The 21,556-nt window shown below is 41.7% G+C and overlaps 1 protein-coding gene across 1 annotated transcript in view; it reads right to left on the bottom strand.

The window, feature by feature from the left end:
- The window catches only part of LOC116980644 (amine oxidase [flavin-containing] B-like), a 119,934-nt gene that overhangs the window by 11,147 nt on the left and 87,231 nt on the right, over positions 1 to 21,556 (bottom strand). Inside the window, exons 9-13 of the mRNA XM_033033058.1 lie at positions 16,544 to 16,640; positions 14,163 to 14,216; positions 12,689 to 12,746; positions 10,466 to 10,563; positions 7,920 to 8,031 (exon numbers count right to left, since the gene is read on the bottom strand). Of these exons, the coding sequence (XP_032888949.1) occupies positions 7,920 to 8,031; positions 10,466 to 10,563; positions 12,689 to 12,746; positions 14,163 to 14,216; positions 16,544 to 16,640 (419 nt within the window). The remainder of the gene's footprint in view (positions 1 to 7,919; positions 8,032 to 10,465; positions 10,564 to 12,688; positions 12,747 to 14,162; positions 14,217 to 16,543; positions 16,641 to 21,556) is intronic.

Here is a 21,556-nt window from a genome sequence, read left to right as displayed (position 1 = left end):
AAAGTAGTCATAGACTGTTAGGCAAATTGGATGAAGGTAAATAATGTTTCAGTGTTAATAATGCATTTCCTATTGACAACTACATGGAATTTGTTGTCTAGGTTCCCTATTATTTTAACTTGCTGTCACAGCAGAGCAAAAGATTGTGCCATGATTGTTTACATGCATACATGTGGGGAGGAGGGGCGCGAGGGGTTCATGCTAGAGGCAGTTATTAAAGATGGGATAGCAGCACATTTGGAAAGTGGTGAAATCATTGGACAAAGTCAGCATGGATTTACAAAAGGTAAGTCATGTCTGACGAATCTTATAGAATTTTTCGAGGATGTAACTAGTAGCGTGGATAGGGGAGAACCAGTGGATGTGGTGTATCTGGACTTCCAGAAGGCTTTCGACAAGGTCCCACATAAGAGATTAGTATGCAAACTTAAAGCACACGGCATTGGGGGTTCAGTATTGATGTGGATAGAGAACTGGCTGGCAAACAGGAAGCAAAGAGTAGGACTAAACGAGTCCTTTTCACAATGGCAGGCAGTGACTAGTGGGGTACCGCAAGGCTCAGTGCTGGGACCCCAGCTATTTACAATATATATTAATGATCTGGATGAGAGAATTGAAGGCAATATCTCCAAGTTTGCGGATGACACGAAGCTGGGGGGCAGTGTTAGCTGTGAGGAGGATGCTAGGAGACTGCAAGGTGACTTGGATAGGCTGGGTGAGTGGGCAAATGTTTGGCAGATGCAGTATAATGTGGATAAATGTGAGGTTATCCATTTTGGTGGCAAAAACAGGAAAGCAGACTATTATCTAAATGGTGGCCGACTAGGAAAAGGGGAGATGCAGCGAGACCTGGGTGTCATGGTACACCAGTCATTGAAAGTGGGCATGCAGGTGCAGCAGGCAGTGAAGAAAGCGAATGGTATGTTAGCTTTCATAGCAAAAGGATTTGAGTATAGGAGCAGGGAGGTTCTACTGCAGTTGTACAGGGTCTTGGTGAGACCACACCTGGAGTATTGCGTACAGTTTTGGTCTCCAAATCTGAGGAAGGACATTATTGCCATAGAGGGAGTGCAGAGAAGGTTCACCAGACTGATTCCTGGGATGTCAGGACTGTCTTATGAAGAAAGACTGGATAGACTTGGTTTATACTCTCTAGAATTTAGGAGATTGAGAGGGGATCTTATAGAAACTTACAAAATTCTTAAGGGGTTGGACAGGCTAGATGCAGGAAGATTGCTCCCGATGTTGGGGAAGTCCAGGACAAGGGGTCACAGCTTAAGGATAAGGGGGAAATCCTTTAAAACCGAGATGAGAAGAACTTTTTTCACACAGAGAGTGGTGAATCTCTGGAACTCCCTGCCACAGAGGGTAGTCGAGGCCAGTTCATTGGCTATATTTAAGAGGGAGTTAGATGTGGCCCTTGTGGCTAAGGGGATCAGAGGGTATGGAGAGAAGGCAGGTACGGGATACTGAGTTGGATGATCAGCCATGATCATATTGAATGGCGGTGCAGGCTCGAAGGGCCGAATGGCCTACTCCTGCACCTAATTTCTATGTTTCTATGCCAATGCAGAATTATAGAAAATTCAGAAATAGGAAGGCAAATGATTGCACTCCATTGGTGAGTTCTTCTCTGCCCTAGTTTATGCAGAATACCGGACATCTCAGAACGATGCAAACATGGTAAAAGAAAATACATGAATGGCATCAATTCTAATCTAAATTACATTTTCTAATTAGTTTAAGGTTATTGAAAATTGTATTGTGAGATTACTTTCACATAAATAATTAATTTTGGCATATAATGCATTTTCAAATTAATGTAAAATAGCAAATTAACTCTGACATGCATTATGCCTCAATATAAAATAATTATATTTATCACTGCATAATTGAAGGTGCAGAGTATTATCAGAGGCATTTTAAACGTTTAAGATTGTGCTTTGTGCTTGCTATGCCTCCCTGGTGCCAGGGTTCAGGATGTCACAAGCTGAATTCAGAACATCGTCGAGAGAGAAGGTGAACAGCCGGCAGTAGTTGTGCATGTAGGCACAAACGACATCGGGAAGAAGAGGAAGGAGGTTCTCCAACATGAGTTTAGAGAGTTGGGAATAAGACTGAAAGGCAGGACTTCTAGGGTAGTTATCTCTGGATTGCTTCCAGTACCTCATGCTAGTGAAGACAGGAACAGGGAGATAGAGGATCTGAATGTGTGGCTGAGAGGCTGGAGCAGGGAGCAAGGATTTAGATTTCAAGACCACTGGGATATCTTCTGGTGTAGGGGTGACCTGTACAAAAGGGACGGGTTACACCTTAACTGGAGGGGGATGACATTCTGGAAGGCAGGTTTGCTAGGGCTACATGTGTGGGTTTAAACTAAATAGTGGGGGGGGGGAGGGATTGACAAATTGGGAGTATAAAGATGGAGTTGAAGGGGAAGTGAGTACAGGAAACATTACAAAAGATTCTCGAATTAATGAGAAGGAAAGTTCTATAAGGGATAAAGGAGTAAGGTCAGTGCCAATTGCGAGCGATGCGAGGGGGGACTTGAATACGGAGGTCAAAGTGTTGTATATGAATGCGTGAAGTATAATGAATAAAGTGGACAAGCTTGAGGCTCAGTTAGAAATTGGCAAGTATGATGTTGTGGGAATTACTGAGACATGGCTGCAAGAGGGCCAGGGCTGGGAACTGAATATTCAAGGGTACACTTCCTATCGAAAAGACAGACAGGTGGGCAGAGGGGGTGGGGTAGCTCTGTTGGTGAGGAATGAAATTCAGTCCCTTGCAAGGGGTGACATTGTAACAGGAGATGTGGAGTCAGTACGGATAGAACTAAGGAATTGTAAGGGTAAAACGACCGTAATGGGACTTATCTACAGGCCCCCAAACAGTAGCCTGGATATAGGGTGCAAGTTGAATCAGGAGTTAAAATTGGCATGTAGTAAAGGTAATGCTACGTTTGTTATGGGAGATTTGAACATGCAGGTAGACTGGGAAAATCAGGTTGGTACTGGACCCCAAGAAAGGGAGTTTGTAGCCTTTGTGATGGATTCTTAGAGCAGCTTGTATTGGAGCCTACCAGGGAGAAGGCAAATCTGGATTTAGTGTTATGTAATGAACCGGATTTGATAAAGGAACTTAGAGGTTCATGAACCATTAGGAAGTAGTGACCATAACATGGTCAGGTTTAATCTACAATTGGAGAGGGAGAAGGGTAGATCGGATGTGTCAGTGTTACAGTTGAATAAAGGGGACCATGTGGCCATGAGGGAAGAGCTGGCCAAAGTTGACTGGAAAGATACACTAGCAGGGATGACAGTGGAACAAAAATGACAGGTATTTCTAGGAATAATACAGAAGGTGCAGGATCAGTTCATTCCTAGGAGGAAGAAAGATTCCAAGGGGAGTAAGTGGCAACCATGGCTGACAAGGGACGTCAGGGACAGTATAAAAATAAAAGAGAAGTACAATGTAGCAAAGATGAGTGGGAAGCAAGTGGATTGGGTAATGTTTCAAGAGCAACAGAAAATAACTAAAAAGACAATACGGGGAGAAAAGATGAGGCACGAAGGTAAGCTAGCCAAAAATATAAAGCAGGATAGTAAAAGCTTCTTCAGGTATGTGAAGAGAAAAAAATTAGTTAAATCCAAATTTGTACCCTTGAAGACCGAAAAAGGTGAATTTATTATGGGGAACAAGGAAATGGCAGATCAGTTGAACAGGTACTTTGGATCCGTCTTCACAAAGGAGGACACAAACAATCTTCCTGATATAGTAGTGGCAAGAAGATCTGGGGGGACAGAGGAACTGAAGGAAATCCACATTAGGCAGGAAATGGTGTTGGGTAGACTGAAGGCTGATAAATCCCCAGGGCCTGACGGTCTGCATCCCAGGGTACGTAAGGAAGTGGCTTTAGAAATCGAGGATGCATTGGTGAAAATTTTCCAATGTTCTATAGACTCAGGATCAGTTCCTGTGGATTGGAGGGTTCCTAATGTTATCCCACTTTTTAAGAAAGGCAGGAGAGAGAAAACAGGGAATTATAGACTTGTTAACCTGACATCGGTGGTGGGGAAGATGCTGGAGTCAATTATAAAAGATGAAATAGCCACACATTTGGATAGCAGTAACAGGATCGGTCCGAGTCAGCGTGGATTTACGAAACGGAAATCATGCTTGACTAATCTTCTGGAATTTTTTGAAGATGTAACTAGTAAAATGGACAAGGGAGAGCCAGTGGATGCAGTGTACCTGGACTTTCAGAAATCATTTGATAAGGTCCCACATAGGAGATTAGTGGGCAAAATTACGACACATGGCATTGGGGGTAGAGTGCTGACATGGATAGAAAATTGGTTGGCCGACAGGAAACAGAGAATGGTGATTAACGGGTCCCTTTCAGAATGGCAGGCAGTGACTAGTGGGGTACCGCAAGGCTCGGTGCTGGGACCGCAGCTATTTACAATATACATCAATGATTTGGATGAAAGGATTCAAAGTAACATTAGCAAATTTGCAGATGACACAAAGCTGGGTGGCAATGTGAACTGTGAGGAGGATGCTATGAGGTTCCTGGGTGTTAACATCTCCGATGACCTCTCTTGGACCCACAATACCTCAACTCTGATCAAGAAGGCTCACCAGCGTCTCTTCTTCCTGAGGAGACTGAAGAAGGTCCATCTGTCTCCTCAGATCCTGGTGAACTTCTACCGCTGCACCATTGAGAGCATCCTTACCAACTGTATCACAGTATGGTATAGCAACTGCTCTGTCTCCGACCGGAAGGCATTGCAGAGGGTGGTGAAAATTGCCCAACGCATCACCGGTTCCTCGCTCCCCTCCATTGAGTCTGTCCAAAGCAAGCGTTGTCTGCGGAGGGCGCTCAGCTTCGCCAAGGACTGCTCTCACCCCAACCATGGACTGTTTACCCTCCTGCCATCCGGGAGGCGCTACAGGTCTCTCCGTTGCCGGACCAGCAGGTCCAGGAACAGCTTCTTCCCGGCGGCTGTCACTCTACTCAACAACATACCTCGGTGACTGCCAATCACCCCCCCCCCCCCGGACACTCCTCCCACAGGAAAAACACTATGTCTGTATATATGCTAATGTAAATATTTATTCAAATCAATTGCTATGTCGCTCTTCCAGGGAGATGATAAATGCATTTCGTTGTCTCTGTACTGTACATGGACAATGACAATTAAAGTTGAATCTGAATCTGAATCTGAATGAGAATGCAGGGCGACTTGGACAGGTTGGGGGAGTGGGCGGATGCACGGCAGATGACGTTTAATGTGGAGAAATGTGAGGTTATCCACTTTGATAGCAAAAACAGGAAGGCAGATTACTATCTAAATGGCAATAAGTTGGGAAAAGGGGAAGTACAGCGGGATCTGGGGGTCCTTGTTCATCAGTCTATGAAAGTAAGCATGCAGGTACTATAGGCAGTGAAGAAAGCAAATGGCATGTTGGCCTTTATAACAAGAGGAGTCGAGTATAGGAGCAAATATGTCCTTCTGCAGTTGTACAGAGCCCTAGTGAAACCACACCTGGAGTATTGTGTGCAGTTTTGGTTCCCTAATTTGAGGAAGGACATTCTTGCTATTGAGGGAATGTTGCGTAGGTTTACATGGTTAATTCCCGGGATGGCGGAACTGTCATATGCTGAGAGAATGAAGCAGCTGGGCTTGTACACTCTGGAGTTTAGAATGATGAGAGGGGATCTTATTGAAACATATAAGATTGTTAAGGGTTTGGACACGCTGGAGGCAGGAAACAATTTCCCGATGTTGGGGGAGTCCAGAATCAGGGGCCACAGTTTAAAAATAAGGGGTAAGCCATTTAGAATGGAGACGAGGAAACACTTTTTCTCACAGAGAGTTGTGAGTGTGTGGAATTCTCTGCCTCAGAGGGCGGTGGAGGCAGGTTCTCTGGATGCTTTCAAAAGAGAGCTGGATAGGGCTCTTGAAGATAGCGGAGTCAGGGGATATGGGGAAAAGGCAGGAACGGGGTACTGATTGGGGATGATCAGCCATGATCACATTAAATGGCCGTGCTGGCTCGAAGGGCAGAATGGCCTACTCCTGCACCTATTGTCTATTTTCTATAAATGTTGCTACTTTTCAAATACAAGCAATAGTTAATTAAATTATTTGGGCCTTTCAATTCCTACTGGAAATAATTGTTTATCCTTTATTCTTCTTCTTCACAGGTATTCACCATATTATTTTCTCAGAACAGGTACATACATGCATAAAGTTGGAGAGGGAAATTGCAGCAAACCGAAGCACATATATTCTGCGCAGCTTGGGATGGTTTGTTGCTAAGTTGGAGCCCCAGCTACTAACCAATTTTACCCATTCACCTCATAGAACAGGTTCCATATTTCCATATTGTTGCCCAGAAGTCATGATCACCCTGTTCCAACTAGGCCAACTGATCAATATCATAATTGTCTTTATGAATAATTTAAGTGCTTTGCTCACCCCACTGCTCCAGCTGCCCATTTCAAATCCTATTTAGTCGCCTCAAGTCGGCACCCATGCCTTTCGCTCTACTGATATAATGTAAAGATTACAATAGACTTAACCAGGTGAAGCAAAGTTACAAACTAACAAAAATAATATTTCTTCCCAAGTATGATAGAGTAACGGCCTCCATCAAAATCTGCAGATGCACTGGTCAAATGGTGATTCCCAGGAAATTGACAGTGGGAGACTTGCTGGTGTTGGTGTTGATAATCAAGAGTAGTTTGGTCTGAAAAAGGGTCTCGACCTGAAACATCACCCATTCCTTCTCTCCAGAGATGTTGCCTGGCCTGCTGAGTTACTCCAGCTTTTTGTGCCTATCTTTAGTTTGGTAGACTTTTTCATTTTGGAGCCAGGCAGTTTTGAGGTATGGATTTCACTTGCCTTTAACACGCCCATGCCTAAATATTGTCTAGATTTCCTGCATGGAGGCATCGGTTGCTATTCTATTGAGGAATTGATAATGGAATTGAACAGCATGTTGTGGAGTACAGAGGCAAATAAATAAATTATGGGTCTTTGTCCCAAACATTATGAAGGGCACCGTAATCTTGAATAGAAGAGCATTCTAGTTAAAGTAAGATGCAAGTAAATATCACAATTTAATGAGTTTAACAAAGGTTGTTAAAGGAATTAACAAAAGAAAATCAAGGTAGTTAGGATGAACATAATGTAATAAAGGCAGTAAAAAGTTCTTGTACTTGTTTCCATTTCCATTTTCAAATCATTAGGTCATTGAAGCACCCCTGAAAGGTTTCCTCTTACAATAACTGTGACTGCAAGGTTGGGCACAGCAAGCCCCATAAAACAACAATCAGATAAAATGCCAGAAAACCATTATTTTTATGTTAGTTGAAGGATGGATGCTGTCCAGATAACATGATTTCTTCAGATAACATCCGAGGATTTTTTTTTAAATTTCTGAAAGGACAGACCATGACTCAGTTTAATTTAGTTTGGCATTTCAGTTCATCACTCCCTCAGTACTGCTCTGACTGTCAGGCTAGATGATGTGGTCATCTCTGCAATTTACCTTAAATCTGCATCCTTCTGACTTGCAGGGAGTGCCACCATTAACACTATCATTTATGTGCAAAGCTCTGTGTACGAACAAAATTTTCACTTCACATGACATCTTCCAAAATAAAAGAATTAATTAATCTGTGTGTCGACTCCAGTGGTAAACATTGTTTTAAGCTATATGCAACATACATAGAGTATTTCATATTTGAGATTCCAGGAATGTTCTTACTCATTAAAAAAGCTATTTCCATTTTAAACTTGTCAGGAAATCCTGTAACACCTCAGCACTGTTAAACTGCTTTCAAATAATTGCAATATAATATAAAAATGCTATTTTATTACAGTTTAGTGTTTGCTGTGCCCTACCTCTCTGGCTGCTCTCTCTCCAGCCTGCACGGCACCTTCCATGTATCCACTCCACTCAGTGGCTGTCTCAGTTCCAGCAAAGTAGATCTTCTGAAATGGCTGTCTCAGGGTTCTTCAAAAATAAAATTATTCAACATCACGATGGTTTAGAATACTGAACCACAATTGCAGTTAATCGATCAAAATGTACATGCGCACAAACAAGCATGTATAACAGATGGTGCATATTTACTGATTTCTGGAATTCCTTTCCCATTCCTATGCTTCACTTCTGAGCTCAATGCATTCTATGCATTTTTAAAAGCAGGGCAATGTAATAATGTCACCTGGTCCCATAGTCACCGATCGGCCCTTCCCATGAGTAAACCTGTGGAAAGCTATTGCCGTGGATGGAGCCTCTTCAGAAACTGTCGACTAGCTGGCAGGAATATTAGTGAGCCTCTTTATCTTCTCCCTACTCCATTCTGAAGTTCTCGTCTGCTTCAAAATAACCCAATCATCGCTATCAAAGAAAAGCAAGATAACGTTCCTTAATGATACTGTCCAGGAGGTTCTGACATTTTATCATGATGTATTTTGAGAAGCTGGTCATGGTGCCCATTAACTCCAAACAACCTTGACCCACTGCAATTTGCCTACAGACACAACAACTCCACAAGCGGCGGCATCACCCTGGCCCTACGCTCATCTCTGGATCATCTGCATATCAACGACACCTGTGTCCCATTCATTGACTGCAGCTGCACGTTCATTCCCATAATGCCACCCAAATCCTGGGCCTAAAACTCAGAAATCCCACCCCGCCCCCACTGTAACTATATCCTTGCTTTTCTCACCCATAGACCACAATGAATGAGGATAGCAGACAGTACGTCCTCCACAATAATTCTCAACACAGGTGCCCCGCAAGACCATGTCTTAATTTCCTTACACTACCACTCCCTATATCATGATTGTGCAGCCAAACTTTGCTCCGATTCCATTTACAAGTTCGTAGATGACACCACCACAGTAGGCTGCATCTCAAACTATGAAGAGACAGAGTACAGGAAGGAAATAGAAAGCTCTTTAACATGGGGACACTGATCTCCCTCTCTGTCATCAAAATGAACGAGCTAAGTCTTGACTTCAGGAAACTGAATGGTGTACAAGTCCCAGTCTGATCAATGCTACTGAAATGGAGACGGTCACCAGTCTCAAGTTCCTAGGCATTTGTCCAACAATTTGTGCCGATCCAATCACATTAATGCCATGGCATAAAGCACATCAACACTTCTGCTTCCACACAAAAGAAATTTGACATGTCTTAAATTACCTTTACCATTTTCTACTGATGCACCATAGAAATAATTCTAGCAGATGCATCACAGCTTAATTTGCAACTGTTTTGCCCAAGACTTCAAGAAAGCTAACATAATCAGGGAACCCTGGTCATTCCTTCTGTCGGGCAGAAGGTACAAAAGCTTGAAAGCACGTCCCACCAAATCCAAGCACAGGTTCTTCACTGCTGATTCCAGACTCTTGAACAATCCTCTCTCAAGCAAAGGAATGTGTTCTCATCCGCTCAATTTACCTTGTTGTGCACTTTGCACATTTTTTTAAATCTGCACCTTCTCTGAATACGTAACACTATACTCTGTTCATTCTCTTTGCACTAACTGTTGAGCACATGTATTATCTTGAAATCATGTATGGAAGATTTTTCTCAAATTTAGATAGCACGCAAAGTAAAATTATTCCATTGTTTTTCTTGGCATACAATGAAGATATACAAATGATTATAACAGTGCCTAAGAGATATTTACTGCCACATATTAAGATGGTATAACTATGTTTAAGAATTCATGAGCACATCATGACTGAGGAACAGCATACTTGGGAGTATATACAGATAGTCCTCAGGTTATGTAAGGGTTTCATTCTCAAAAATTGTCCATAAGTCTGAGATGTGCGTTTTCTATAGCTACTCAAATAGTATAGACTATATACAGTTGCTGTAATTATTTAACTTCATTGAATTGTCACCCATAATTAAATTAATGGAATTTATACTGTATCTAGTTATTAATGAATACCATGAAACATTATTGTTACCACTATCCAGAAAAATGTTTTTAAAATGTATTGGAGAATTTGTGCAAACGTTTCATAAATCAGTTCATCTTTAAATCAGGGAGTGCCTGTACAGATTGTTAACCTGATCTACAGAAGCAGGTTTAGACCCCACTGACCATTATAAAGAAGTTTGATTTCACTAGAAAATGCCGAAGCACGATTATATTAGAAATCTCTTTTAAAACCACATAAAAAATAGAAGCAGCAATGTACCAAGAGGACCCTTGCATCTGCTTCATCTATCATTGAGATCGGGATTTGACCATTGCCCTCGATTTCCTCGAAGTCCAAAAATGCATCGAACCCATGTCTGAAAATATTTAATATCTGATTGACCGCAGCCCTCCACATTAATGAACCCTATTCTGAATTCATTTAGTTGCAAGCAAGTTTTCAACAGCTGACAAAAGTAATAACATTATTGCACTTACTTGCCATACTGAGTCATAATTCCTGGAGGATAGTATGCAGTGTAACATCCACCTGAATACTGCTCTTCACACCAGTTCTTTTCTTCATAATGGACAGGCTGTGCAAAATGCAAAGACACAATGTGTACAAATGCAATTTGGGTAACTGCTCTGCAAATCTTCTGTTTTTAATCCACTCCCATTTTAATTTTCCACCCCACTCCAATTCTGACCGTGCCTCGGTTTGCCTTTGTTCCAATGATGCCTTGTAATCGTGCTTGAGGAGTAGCACCTCATTTTCAACCAGACTCAATATCAAATTCAACAATTTCAAATGAACCTCTCTCTCTTTCTATGAGAAATAGCCCTTTCTGTTGTACGGTTCTACTTCTATAACAGTAACTCGGTTCTCCACAACACCTCCCACCCCCACCATAGACACTGTCTGAACTGTTAGGCTACATATGACAAATAAAACTGAACTGAACGTATTATAATACTTGCTACAACTTGCATTTAAATGGCTTCTTAGTTATTTTCTTCTCCTTTACTTGCCTTAGCTCTGTAAACAATTTAAAGCTAACTGCTAAATGTTGACAGCAATTTCTGTTTTTATTAATGAGATTGTTATGCACCCAAGATTCAGATTGGTCCAAGACAGGTTTGGCTCGTTCTCGCTGGTCTTGGCTTGTGACCACGATGAAAAGCTCTTATTTGTCTGATTTCCCCCCCATTAATTGCTGTTTCATATGTGATGGGTGTGGCTTGAGGTTTAAACTCCAAAGCTGGTAGTTTACTCTGTCTAAACCCAGGATCTGTTCAGTAGTGCGTACAAGGAAAAATACAATTTATTTGTTTCATTGTCCAATGGCGGGCTGCCAACCTCCAAATCCAAGTCTGGTAATCTTGGGTGATTGAGCTTTGGCTCAACCTCCAGTCACCTTCCTATCTGCACAGTGAAGAACAAGTTAATTAGAATAAATTAGAATAGAAACTGACATTGGCCAGTGCAATGGTTTCCTGTTTTTTCACTCTCAAAGTAATCGGACTATGAAAAATGATAATGCACAGCTGCTATTGGAAAGAGCTGAAGAAGTGAAGAGCCTGAGTATCTGATCAGTGCCTGAGCTCCAGCTGGATTTGAACCGAAAATAATATTTTGAAGTGCTGCCCTTGACATTATGTGGCATGCATACAGATTGTCCAGTGTCACGGGGAGGGCAATTGATTAAATCCACTGGCAGCTGAAAAGACACACTGCCAAGTGTGACTCTGAAAATATATCAGCTACACAAGGGGGGGGGGGGGGGGAAGATTTCGCTGAATTTGATTTTGATAAATGAATAGTTAAATCACTGCTGCCATAACTCTGTCTCTGGATATCAGGCGGTACCTTTGTCATAAATGTAAAGGCAGTGATAGCCTTAAAATCTCCTGGAGTTTAGTTCAAATAATGAATAATCCACTGGCCTAGATGTAGATAGAGTTCTTCATCAGAGGACACTAACAAATTGATAATTATGATAAGTTGCACATCCAGTGCAGCTTTCCCTTCAATAACTAATGTTCCATATGTGAATTTTCACTACAACATAACTGACCCATTTGGGTGCTTTTCTTTTTACCGTTGTATCACAGATGCTTACTGTTAGCAACAACAATTGAAATCATTGTCTAGTGAAGAGTGATCCTTGTTAAAACAACTGTTCAGCTGTGTCGACAAAGATCGACATCCACTTGATTTTAGTTTAGTTTATCGTCACATGTACAGATACAGTGAAATCTGTGAGTTATCCAGTCAGTGGAAATGTGATTACAATCAAGGTTTAAACTAGAGTTTTAACATTGAACAAAAAAATAAGAAACATTTTCTCAAGTTACAAGTTTTCTATTATTGCCAGTTTACCCTGGAATGTAGAGGGATAACTATATTGGTCCATTCTGTGATTCAAGACCCTCTGTATTTATCCCAGTTCTGCAAGCTTTTTTTCAGAACTGGCTTTTAACATGACCTTAGCAGGTAAAATCCTGTTTCCAAAACCTGCTTATATTTGAAATTGCCATTGAGACCAGGGTATTGATCAGAATAGTAGTAAAATAGATCTCGTATATTTATGTCTCTTGATCAAAAGTATAAGAACATAAGGGGTTGAAGATCTTACTCTAAGGTGAGGTGCATCTTTGCAAGGTGTTAAATCTGAATATCAAATAAAACCAACAGGAATGCAAGAAGAAACAGCTTACATGTAATGCCTCATCAGTTTCAAGAACCTTGGCATAAATCTCACAGATCTTCTGCATCCTGCACGACATAAAAATTATCCATATCACAAATAAGTCATGAAAATGAAAATACATGCCTGGGTGGAATGTAGCTTTCTGGGCACAACAAGCTGTACATTTGAGTTTCAGCCATTACTTCTTCACAAATTTGTAAGTAATGTCCTTAAATCATATTAAATCAAATAAACATGCCAATTTATAAACAGTGCTTACATATTGCATGGTAGAGTAAAACCGTAATGACCAAAAAAACCCTAATGATTAAAAAAAGCAGGATTTAATATATTGTTAATGAAGAATAAAACACCAATATATCTAAATACCAATGGACCAACAAAGCTGGAAATCAATTTTTATGAGTAGGAAAGAGTTGCATATGCTGGTTTAAATCGAAGATAGACACAAAATGCTGGAGTAACTCAGCGGGACAGGCAGCATCTCTGGAGAAAAGGAATAGACAATCAAAAGACATGGCGCGAAAAAGCAAACGGTCTCTTTCCACTATATACAATCAATTAAATCTGATTTTGGGTCGAGACTCTTCTTCAGATAGGTCTCGACCCGAAATGTCACCCATTCCTTCTCTCCAGAGATACTCCCTGTCCCGCTGAGTTACTCCAGCATTTTTAGTCTATATCATTTTTATGAGTTGCACACCTCACATATTGATGTACCAAATTTAAGTGACATATTCAGTGGCAAATTTAAACAACTTCAGAAATACATTTTACAAAAATAGAGACCCAAAAGACTGCAGATGCTGGAATCTTGAGCAAAACAAAAAGTGCTGGAGGAACTCAGCAGGCCAGGAGGTATCTGCAGTCCACAGATGCTGCCTGATCTGCTGAGTTCCTCCAGCTGTTTGTCTTTTACAAAATAGTTAGCTGATTATGATTGCTGGCACATATATTGTGCATTTAGGAAGAGTACCCAGTATGCTTCACAAGAAATGAATCAGATGAAAACTTCAGGTGACTTTAGGCATGCAGGTTTTAAGTACCATCATAAAGAAAATATGGAAAGACTTTGGGAAGAAACTTTAGAGGTCAAAGATCAGACATTTTGCATTGTGTAGGAAGGGACGACAGATGCTGATTTAAACTGAAGATAGACATAAAAAGCTGGAGTAACTCAGTGGGTCAGGGAGCATCTCCGGAGAAAAGGAATAGGTGATGTTTCGGGTTGAGACCCTTCAAGGTTGTTCATTATTAAGCATAGTATTAACATTTAAGTTTTCACAAAATAGAAATGGGTAAATGGCCTTTCAGCTGGTTGTACCCACTTTGTAATTTCAAATGATCATGGCTGATTCTTTTACCTCTGCTTTTTTCCTGCACTAACCCATATCCTGCTATTTTTTTTAAATATACCTGGCATAGAGTCCCATGGAACTTTTGTGGCAGAGAATTCCAAAGATTCCAAAATATCCACTTACCTCTCTTCCTTTGTGAGATTTACCAGACGCCGTGCTTTTCGAGCAAGGATAAACCTGAAAGAGAAGAATTGGAGATATTTTTGCATCCAAACCGCCCTATGCTGCTATATACTCCCTCAAAAAAAAAATGCAAGTATACTTCCAATGCAATTTTTCACACAGCATATTCATTTAGAAAGCATTAATTCAATTGATGTACTGAAAGATTAATAGAAAAATCAACAAGCTGCACTTGGGTAGCTTACAACCCCCAATGGTATAAATATCGAATTTTCCAATTTTAAATAATACGTCTATTCCCCCTCTCTTTCCTGTATCTCGCTCCCCCACTCCAGTAGACACACATCTCTCCCACCATTTCCCACCACCCCCCAGTCACATCGCTCCTTTCCCCTCCTCCTGACGCTTATCTCCCATGCCAAAGGGGTCTATTTCCCTACCATCCCCACTCTGTCCCCTCTCCCATCCCCTTCCATCTATATCCCACTGTCTGGCTTTACATTCTGTTCCCCTCTGGTCTTTGTCACTTACTCCACCCATCTGCCAACAAACATCTCTCGCCTGTATCCGTTTATCTCTTGCCAGGCTTTGCCCCACCCCCACCTCATTTCTCCACCATTCTCCTCCCTAATTCTACTGAAGAAGGGTCCTGAACCAAAATGTTGCCTGTCGATTCCCTTCACTGAAGCTGCTTGACCCACTAAGTTCCTCCAGCACTTTATGTTTTGTCCTAGCTGCACTTGTTATAAAGGTGTAGCAACCATCCAATGTGACACACAGTTGTGCTCAAAGAGCTATGTCTCAATTGTCCTGAATAGACATGACATATTTTTAGGTTGCTTAGATTCCAATTTAGCACCTTGTTCTGAAAATGGGCTGGGCTGCACCAGAGAGTTAACACGTGCTCACCAATGCTTTCAGTCTTACTTGCAACCTCTCCACCCCATCCCACAATGTGGGTGCACACCTACCCTGATGTTAAGGGTAATGTCTCCCACTTCATCTCTGGAATTCCGCATCTGTGTGTCTATGTGCAATTAATTTTCCTGTGACATCCACCGACGTATTACAATTAAATGCTCATTATCCCACAATGTCACCAAAATGCAGCAGTCATCTGTGCCCCCATTATATGAAGGCTTAAATAGACTGAATAAATGGTTGCTGACAGGCAAGAATAATCCTCTCTAGTTTTGACTGATGACTTCACTGAGCTGAAGAAGCAGCTGAACACAAATACTAGGGCACATGCCTCAGTTATTAGGGTCATGAATAAAGAAGAATATCAGTCAACTAAAAAACAATGTCTGCAACCAAAGCAGAAGGAGCCGAAAAAGAACAACCTCATAAGGTAGGATGCAGAGGGCTTTGTTTCTTTGTTAAATGAAGCAAGATGCATAATGATGTACAGCAACAATATGTTCACATTACTACCTGGGGATAACAAAGTGTTTCTGCTCATAACTACTAATCTTCACATTCATCATATCCTGGAAGTAAGTTGCATTATGATTTAATCCAAATCTTGCAGCACATGATGCTAATTCAATCTTCAAATTGATTGAACATGTGTTAAAAACACGGCTATCCATTTGAACAATGAGAGGATTACATCCACTGAAGAATTATCATGAACTGAGAAAGAGAAGCAAGACTTTATTCCATAAGAGTAAATCACTCTTACTGCCTACGATATTAAGTGACACCACTGAATTTAAGACGATAACTATAACAAACCTAAATTCATAACAAATGGATGTAGAATTACACTATTAATGTAAAAGCTGAATGCAACAATTGGAAGAGGTACAGGAGATGAAATTGCAAATGACTAGTCCAGGTGATGAAATTGCTTGTGCTGGAAACAGCACATATGCAATCATCAATGTACTATGAGTTTGGGGGAGTGGGGTTGGGGGTGGGAGGGGGAGGTTGTGTATGTTTTAACTTACTAACCAACCCATCTATATTTTCAGCCAAATCATTTATATATTATCACAAAAATAGAAGTCCCAACACTGATCAGCCATGATCATATTGAATGGCGGTGCAGGCTCCAAGGGCCGAATGGCCTACTCCTGCACCTAATTTCTATGTTTCTATGTTTTTATGTTTCTGATCTGTGTGGAACACCACTGGTCAAGGCCCTCTAGCAAGAATAACATCCTTCCCTCCTAGTCCTGGTCTTCCTTGAGTAAGATAGCTCTGAATCCAAACTATCAAATCACATGGATCCAATGCATCTTAATCTTCTGAATTAGTTTACCATGAGAGACCTTGTTAAATGCCTCATTGGAACCAATCTTAAATCACCATTGCAATTCTGATGACTGTATCCCTTGAAGAGTCTGCTGTCAGTGTCTATGCCATTATAAACTTACCCAATGATAGCAGGAAACGACCCATCTGGTTTGCTGTCATCCAGAGTAAGGCCAATAGGAGATTCCTCATCTTGAATGATCATGCTTCCACAATAGTCTGATTAAAAAAAGAAATGACACATCTAATTCTGATAGAGATTTTCAACTAACTAATAATATATTTACAACTTATTACATAGTATCTTCATATATGATTTAGAAGAAATCTTTAATAGTACAAATACGGCACGGTGGCGCAGCGGTAGAATTGCTGCCTTACAGCGCTTGCAGTGCCAGAGACCAGGGTCCGATCCAGACTACGGGTGCTGTCTAATCGGAGTTTGCACGTATTCCCCATGACCGCGTGGGTTTTCTCCGAGATCTTTGGTTTCCTCCCACACTCCAAAGACGTATGGGTTTGTAGGTTAATTGGCTTGATATATGTGTAAAGATTATCCCTATTGTGTGTAGGATAGTTAATGTGCAGGGATCGCTGGTCGGTGCAGACTCGGTGGGCCAGACGGCCTGTTTCCAAGCTGTATTTATAAACTAAACTAAACGAGGACAAGGATGGCAGTGCAAAGATGAACAATTATTTGTGTAAAGTAAATATGACATTCCATAGAAATAAATGTGTGTTCTTGGTAATTGGGACAGCAGGAGGCAGATGAAGTTTCATGAAAAGAAACAAAAAGGGATTCAAATAAAGGAAAAACAAGACAAGATAACAGAGGCAAGCAGATTCAACTTAATCAAAATAAAACCCAATGGAACAGGCTGATTTTGTGGGTAAATGTAAAACTTATTTGTGAAACAACCTTTGAGTGACTGGTAATACAATGAAGCAGCCTCCTTATTGAGAGGAGAGGGGGCAGCAACTTTGATTAACTTAAAGTTAGCCAAAATTAGATAATTGTTCAGAAAATAATATTCTGGCATAAAATACGAGTCATTTTTATAGGGCATTGCCATGGCGCAGCGGTAAAGTTGCTGCATACAGCACTTGCAGCGCCAGACACCCAGGTTCAATCCCGACTACGGGTGCTGCCTGTACAGAGTTTGTACGTTCTCCCCATGGGTTTCCTCCGACCGGTTTCCTCCCACACTCCAAAGATGTACAGGTTTATAGGTCAATTGGCTTGGTATAAATGTAAATTATCCCTGGTGTGTGTAGGACAGTGCTAATGTGCACAGAGCGCTGGTCGGTGTGGACTCAGTGAGCTGAAAGGCCTGTTTCCGCGCTGTACCACTAAGCTAAACTAAACTAAACTCTTGGATCTAAACTGAACTAAATTTGAGATATGTCATAAATTAATTATAGTTGCTTCTAGTGACAAATCTGGATTAGTGGTTCTTGAAGCTATCATTAAGAATTCCTTATCCATTGGTTTAACACTTGACAGAAATTAATTAAAATGATTGATTCATAACTACAGCATTGTTGTGTCTCATCACTCACAAGGAACAGTGGTGGAGCTGTTAAATTGCTGGTCAGTAATCCAGAAACCTAGACTAACAATCCAGAGTTTAAACACTGCCACAGCATCTGGGTAATTTAAATTCAATTAATTAATTATCTACCGTGAAAGACAATTAGTCTTGATAATAGCGGTCATGAAATTACTGGAATGTCATAAAAACCCATCTGGTTCTCTAATGTCTTCCCTCGGGTAAGGATATCTACCGTTCCAAACCTGGCCTATACATGACTCCAGCAGTGTGGTTACCCCGGAACTGCCCTCATGAGCAGCCCAGCTACTTGGAAAGCCAATAACCAAGTATCAGCTGTGATTGATCCTGGTCTTTTCTTGCCTCGAACTCTTCACCCCCCCCCCCCCCCCCACCCCACCACTTTCAGTCTGAAGAAAGTTCCAGCATAAACATCTCCCATCCTTTTCTCCAGAGATGCTGCCTGGCTCACTGAGTTACTCCAGCACTTTGCATCCATCTTCAACCAAACAGTTCATCTGGCATCAACCTAATATCAGATTCAGTCATGCTGATGTCACTCTCATAGAGTCATAGAGTGATACAATGTGGAAACAGGCCCTTCGGCCCAACTCGCCCACACCGCCAACAATGTCCCAGCTACACTAGTCCCACTTGCCTGCGCTTGGTCCATATCCTCCAAACCTGTCCTATCCATGTACCTCTCTAACTGTTTCTGAAACAATGGGATAGTCCCAGCCTCAACTGCCTCCTCTGGCAGCTTGTTCCATACATCCACTACCAATAGTGCAAAAATGTTACCCCTCGGATTCCTAATAAATCTTTTCCCCTTCACCTTGAACCTATGTCCTCTGGTCCTCGATTCACCTACTCTGGGAAAAAGACTCTGTGCATCTACCCGATCTATTCCTCTCATGATTTTGTACACCTCTATTAGATCTCCCCTCATCTTCCTGCGCTCCATAGAATAGAGACCCAGCCTACTCAACCTCTCTCGATAGCTCCTCACACCGTCTAGTCCTGGCAACATCATTGTAAATATTTTCTGAACCCTTTCAAGCTTGACAATATCTTTCCTATAACATGATGCCCAGAACTGAACACAATATTCTAAATGCGGCCTCACAAATGTCTTATACAACTGCAACATGACCTCCCAACTTCTATACTCAATACTCTGACTGATGAAGGCCAAAGTGCCAAAAGCCTTTTTGACCACCTTATCTACCTGCGACTAGACCTTCAAGTAACCATGCACCTGTACTCCCAGATCCCTCTGATCTACAACACTACCCAGAGGCCTACCATTTACTGTTTAGGTCCTGCCCGTGTTCGACGTCCCAAAATGCAACACCTCACACTTCTTTGTATTAATTTCCATCAACCATTCCTCGGCCCACCTGGCTAATCGATCCAGATCCTGGTGCAATTTTTCACAACCATCTTCACTATCTGCAAAACCACTAACGTTTGTATCATCAGCAAACTTGCTAATCTTGCACTGTATGTTCTCATCAAAATCATTGATGTAGATGATAAACAGTAGCGGGCCCAACACGGAATCCTGAGGCACACCACTAGTCACAGGCCTCCAGTCCGCGAAGCAATCTTCCACCATCACCCTCTGCTTCAATAGACAATAGGTGCAGGAGTAGGCCATTTGGCCCTTCGAGCCAGCACCGCATTTCACTGTGATCATGGCTGATCATCCACATTCAGTACTCCGTTCCTGCCTTCTCCCCATATCCCCTGACTCCGCTATCTTTAAGAGCTCTATCTTTGAATCCCTTAATCTAAATCATTGATGTATATTGTAAATAGTTGCAGTCCCAGCACTGAGCCTTGCGGTACCCCACTAGTCACTGCCTGCCATTCTGAAAGGGACCCGTTAATCCCTACTCTTTGGTTCCTGTCTGCCAACCAGTTTTCTATCCATGTCAATACCCTACCCCTAATACCATGTGCTCTAATGTTGCCCACTAATCTCCTATGTGGAACCTTATCAAATGCTTTCTGAAAGTCCAGGTACACTACATCCACTGGCTCTCCCTTGTCCATTTTCCTAGTTACATCTTCAAAAAATTCCAGAAGATCAGTCAAGCATGATTTCCCCTTTATAAATCCATGCTGACTCGGACCGATCCTGTTATCCTTTCCAAATGTGCCGCTATTTCATCTTTTATAATTGACGCCAGCATCTTCCCCCACCACTGATATCAGGCTAATTCCCTGTTTCTCCCGCCTTTCTTAAAAAGTGGGATAATATTAGTAACCCTCCAATCCACAGGAACTGATCCTGAATCTATAGAACATTGGGAAATGATCACCAATGCATCCATGATTTGTAGAGCTACTTCCTTAAGTACCCTAGGATGCAGACCATAAGGCCCTGGGGATTCATAAGCCTTCAGTCCCATCAGTTTACGCAACTCCATTTCCTGCCTAATGTGCTTTCTTCCATGGAACCAATTTCAACTTCTTCCATGGAACCATTCAACTATCTCTCCTTGGATCCCATGCGATCTAACCTTCCAGAGCAGCCTACCATGCTGAATCTTGTTGAATGCTTTACTGAAGTCCATGTACACAACATTTACAGCTCTGCCCTCATCAACCTTCTTGACACGTCCAAAACCATGCTGACTGTCCCTAATCAGCCCTTACCCATCCAAATACCTGTATAACCTATCCCTCAGAATACTCTCCAGTAACATACCAACTACAGATGTTAAGCTCACCGGCATATAGTTCCCAGCATTTTCCCTGCAGCCCTTCTTGAAAAGAGGCACAACATTTGCCACCCTCCAATCTTCTGGCACCTCTCCTGTATTTAAGAACGACTCGTAAATTTCAAACAGGGCTCCCGCAATTTCCATTCTAGTTTCCCTCAATGTCCTTGGATATATCTGATCAGGCCCTGGAGATTTGTCTACCTTCAGTACTTCTTCGACGGTAAGCTTGGCTGCTCTCACGACACTTCCAGTGACTGATCCAATTTCCTCCATCCTACTGTCTTTCTCCTCGGTAAATACAGAGGAGAAATACTAATTTAGGACCTTGCCCATCTCCTGTGGCTCTACACAGATTGACTATTCGGGGGTCTGTAGTACACCCCCAACAAGGGCAATCTGGACAAAGGCATAAAATACTCAAAAACCTTTGGGAACTGAAGCTTAAATAAAGACAGCTGTCGCACCATCTCATCAGGTGAAAGCCTGGTATAGTTATATTCATAGAATTAGATATTAGGGCAAATGTACCAGGCTCTTTAGCAATCAATGTCTAAGTCCTCAATACTTTAGGACAACCCGAGAATTACAGAGTAAGGAAGGAGTGGCTCTTACAATCATCTATCATGCTCCTGCAGTGAATGATTCAGTATTCTTCCACATTGAAAGAGCACAGTGCACATTTCACACCAAAGATATTCTTCATTGTGTTGTGTTGCATTACTGTCAGGATTAAAGGGATAGGCTCAGCACTAAACTGGCAGCTCAAAATTCAGCATCCTCGCAGTGCTGTGGCCAGTAACGGCAGCAGAATTGTTCCATGAGGAGTGCATTAACTAGTAATGAGCTGTCGCCA

The sequence above is a fragment of the Amblyraja radiata genome, chromosome 14 (genome assembly GCF_010909765.2).
Source record: "Amblyraja radiata isolate CabotCenter1 chromosome 14, sAmbRad1.1.pri, whole genome shotgun sequence".
Classification (NCBI taxonomy): domain Eukaryota; kingdom Metazoa; phylum Chordata; class Chondrichthyes; order Rajiformes; family Rajidae; genus Amblyraja; species Amblyraja radiata.
This window is presented reverse-complemented; position numbering and strand designations above follow the sequence as displayed.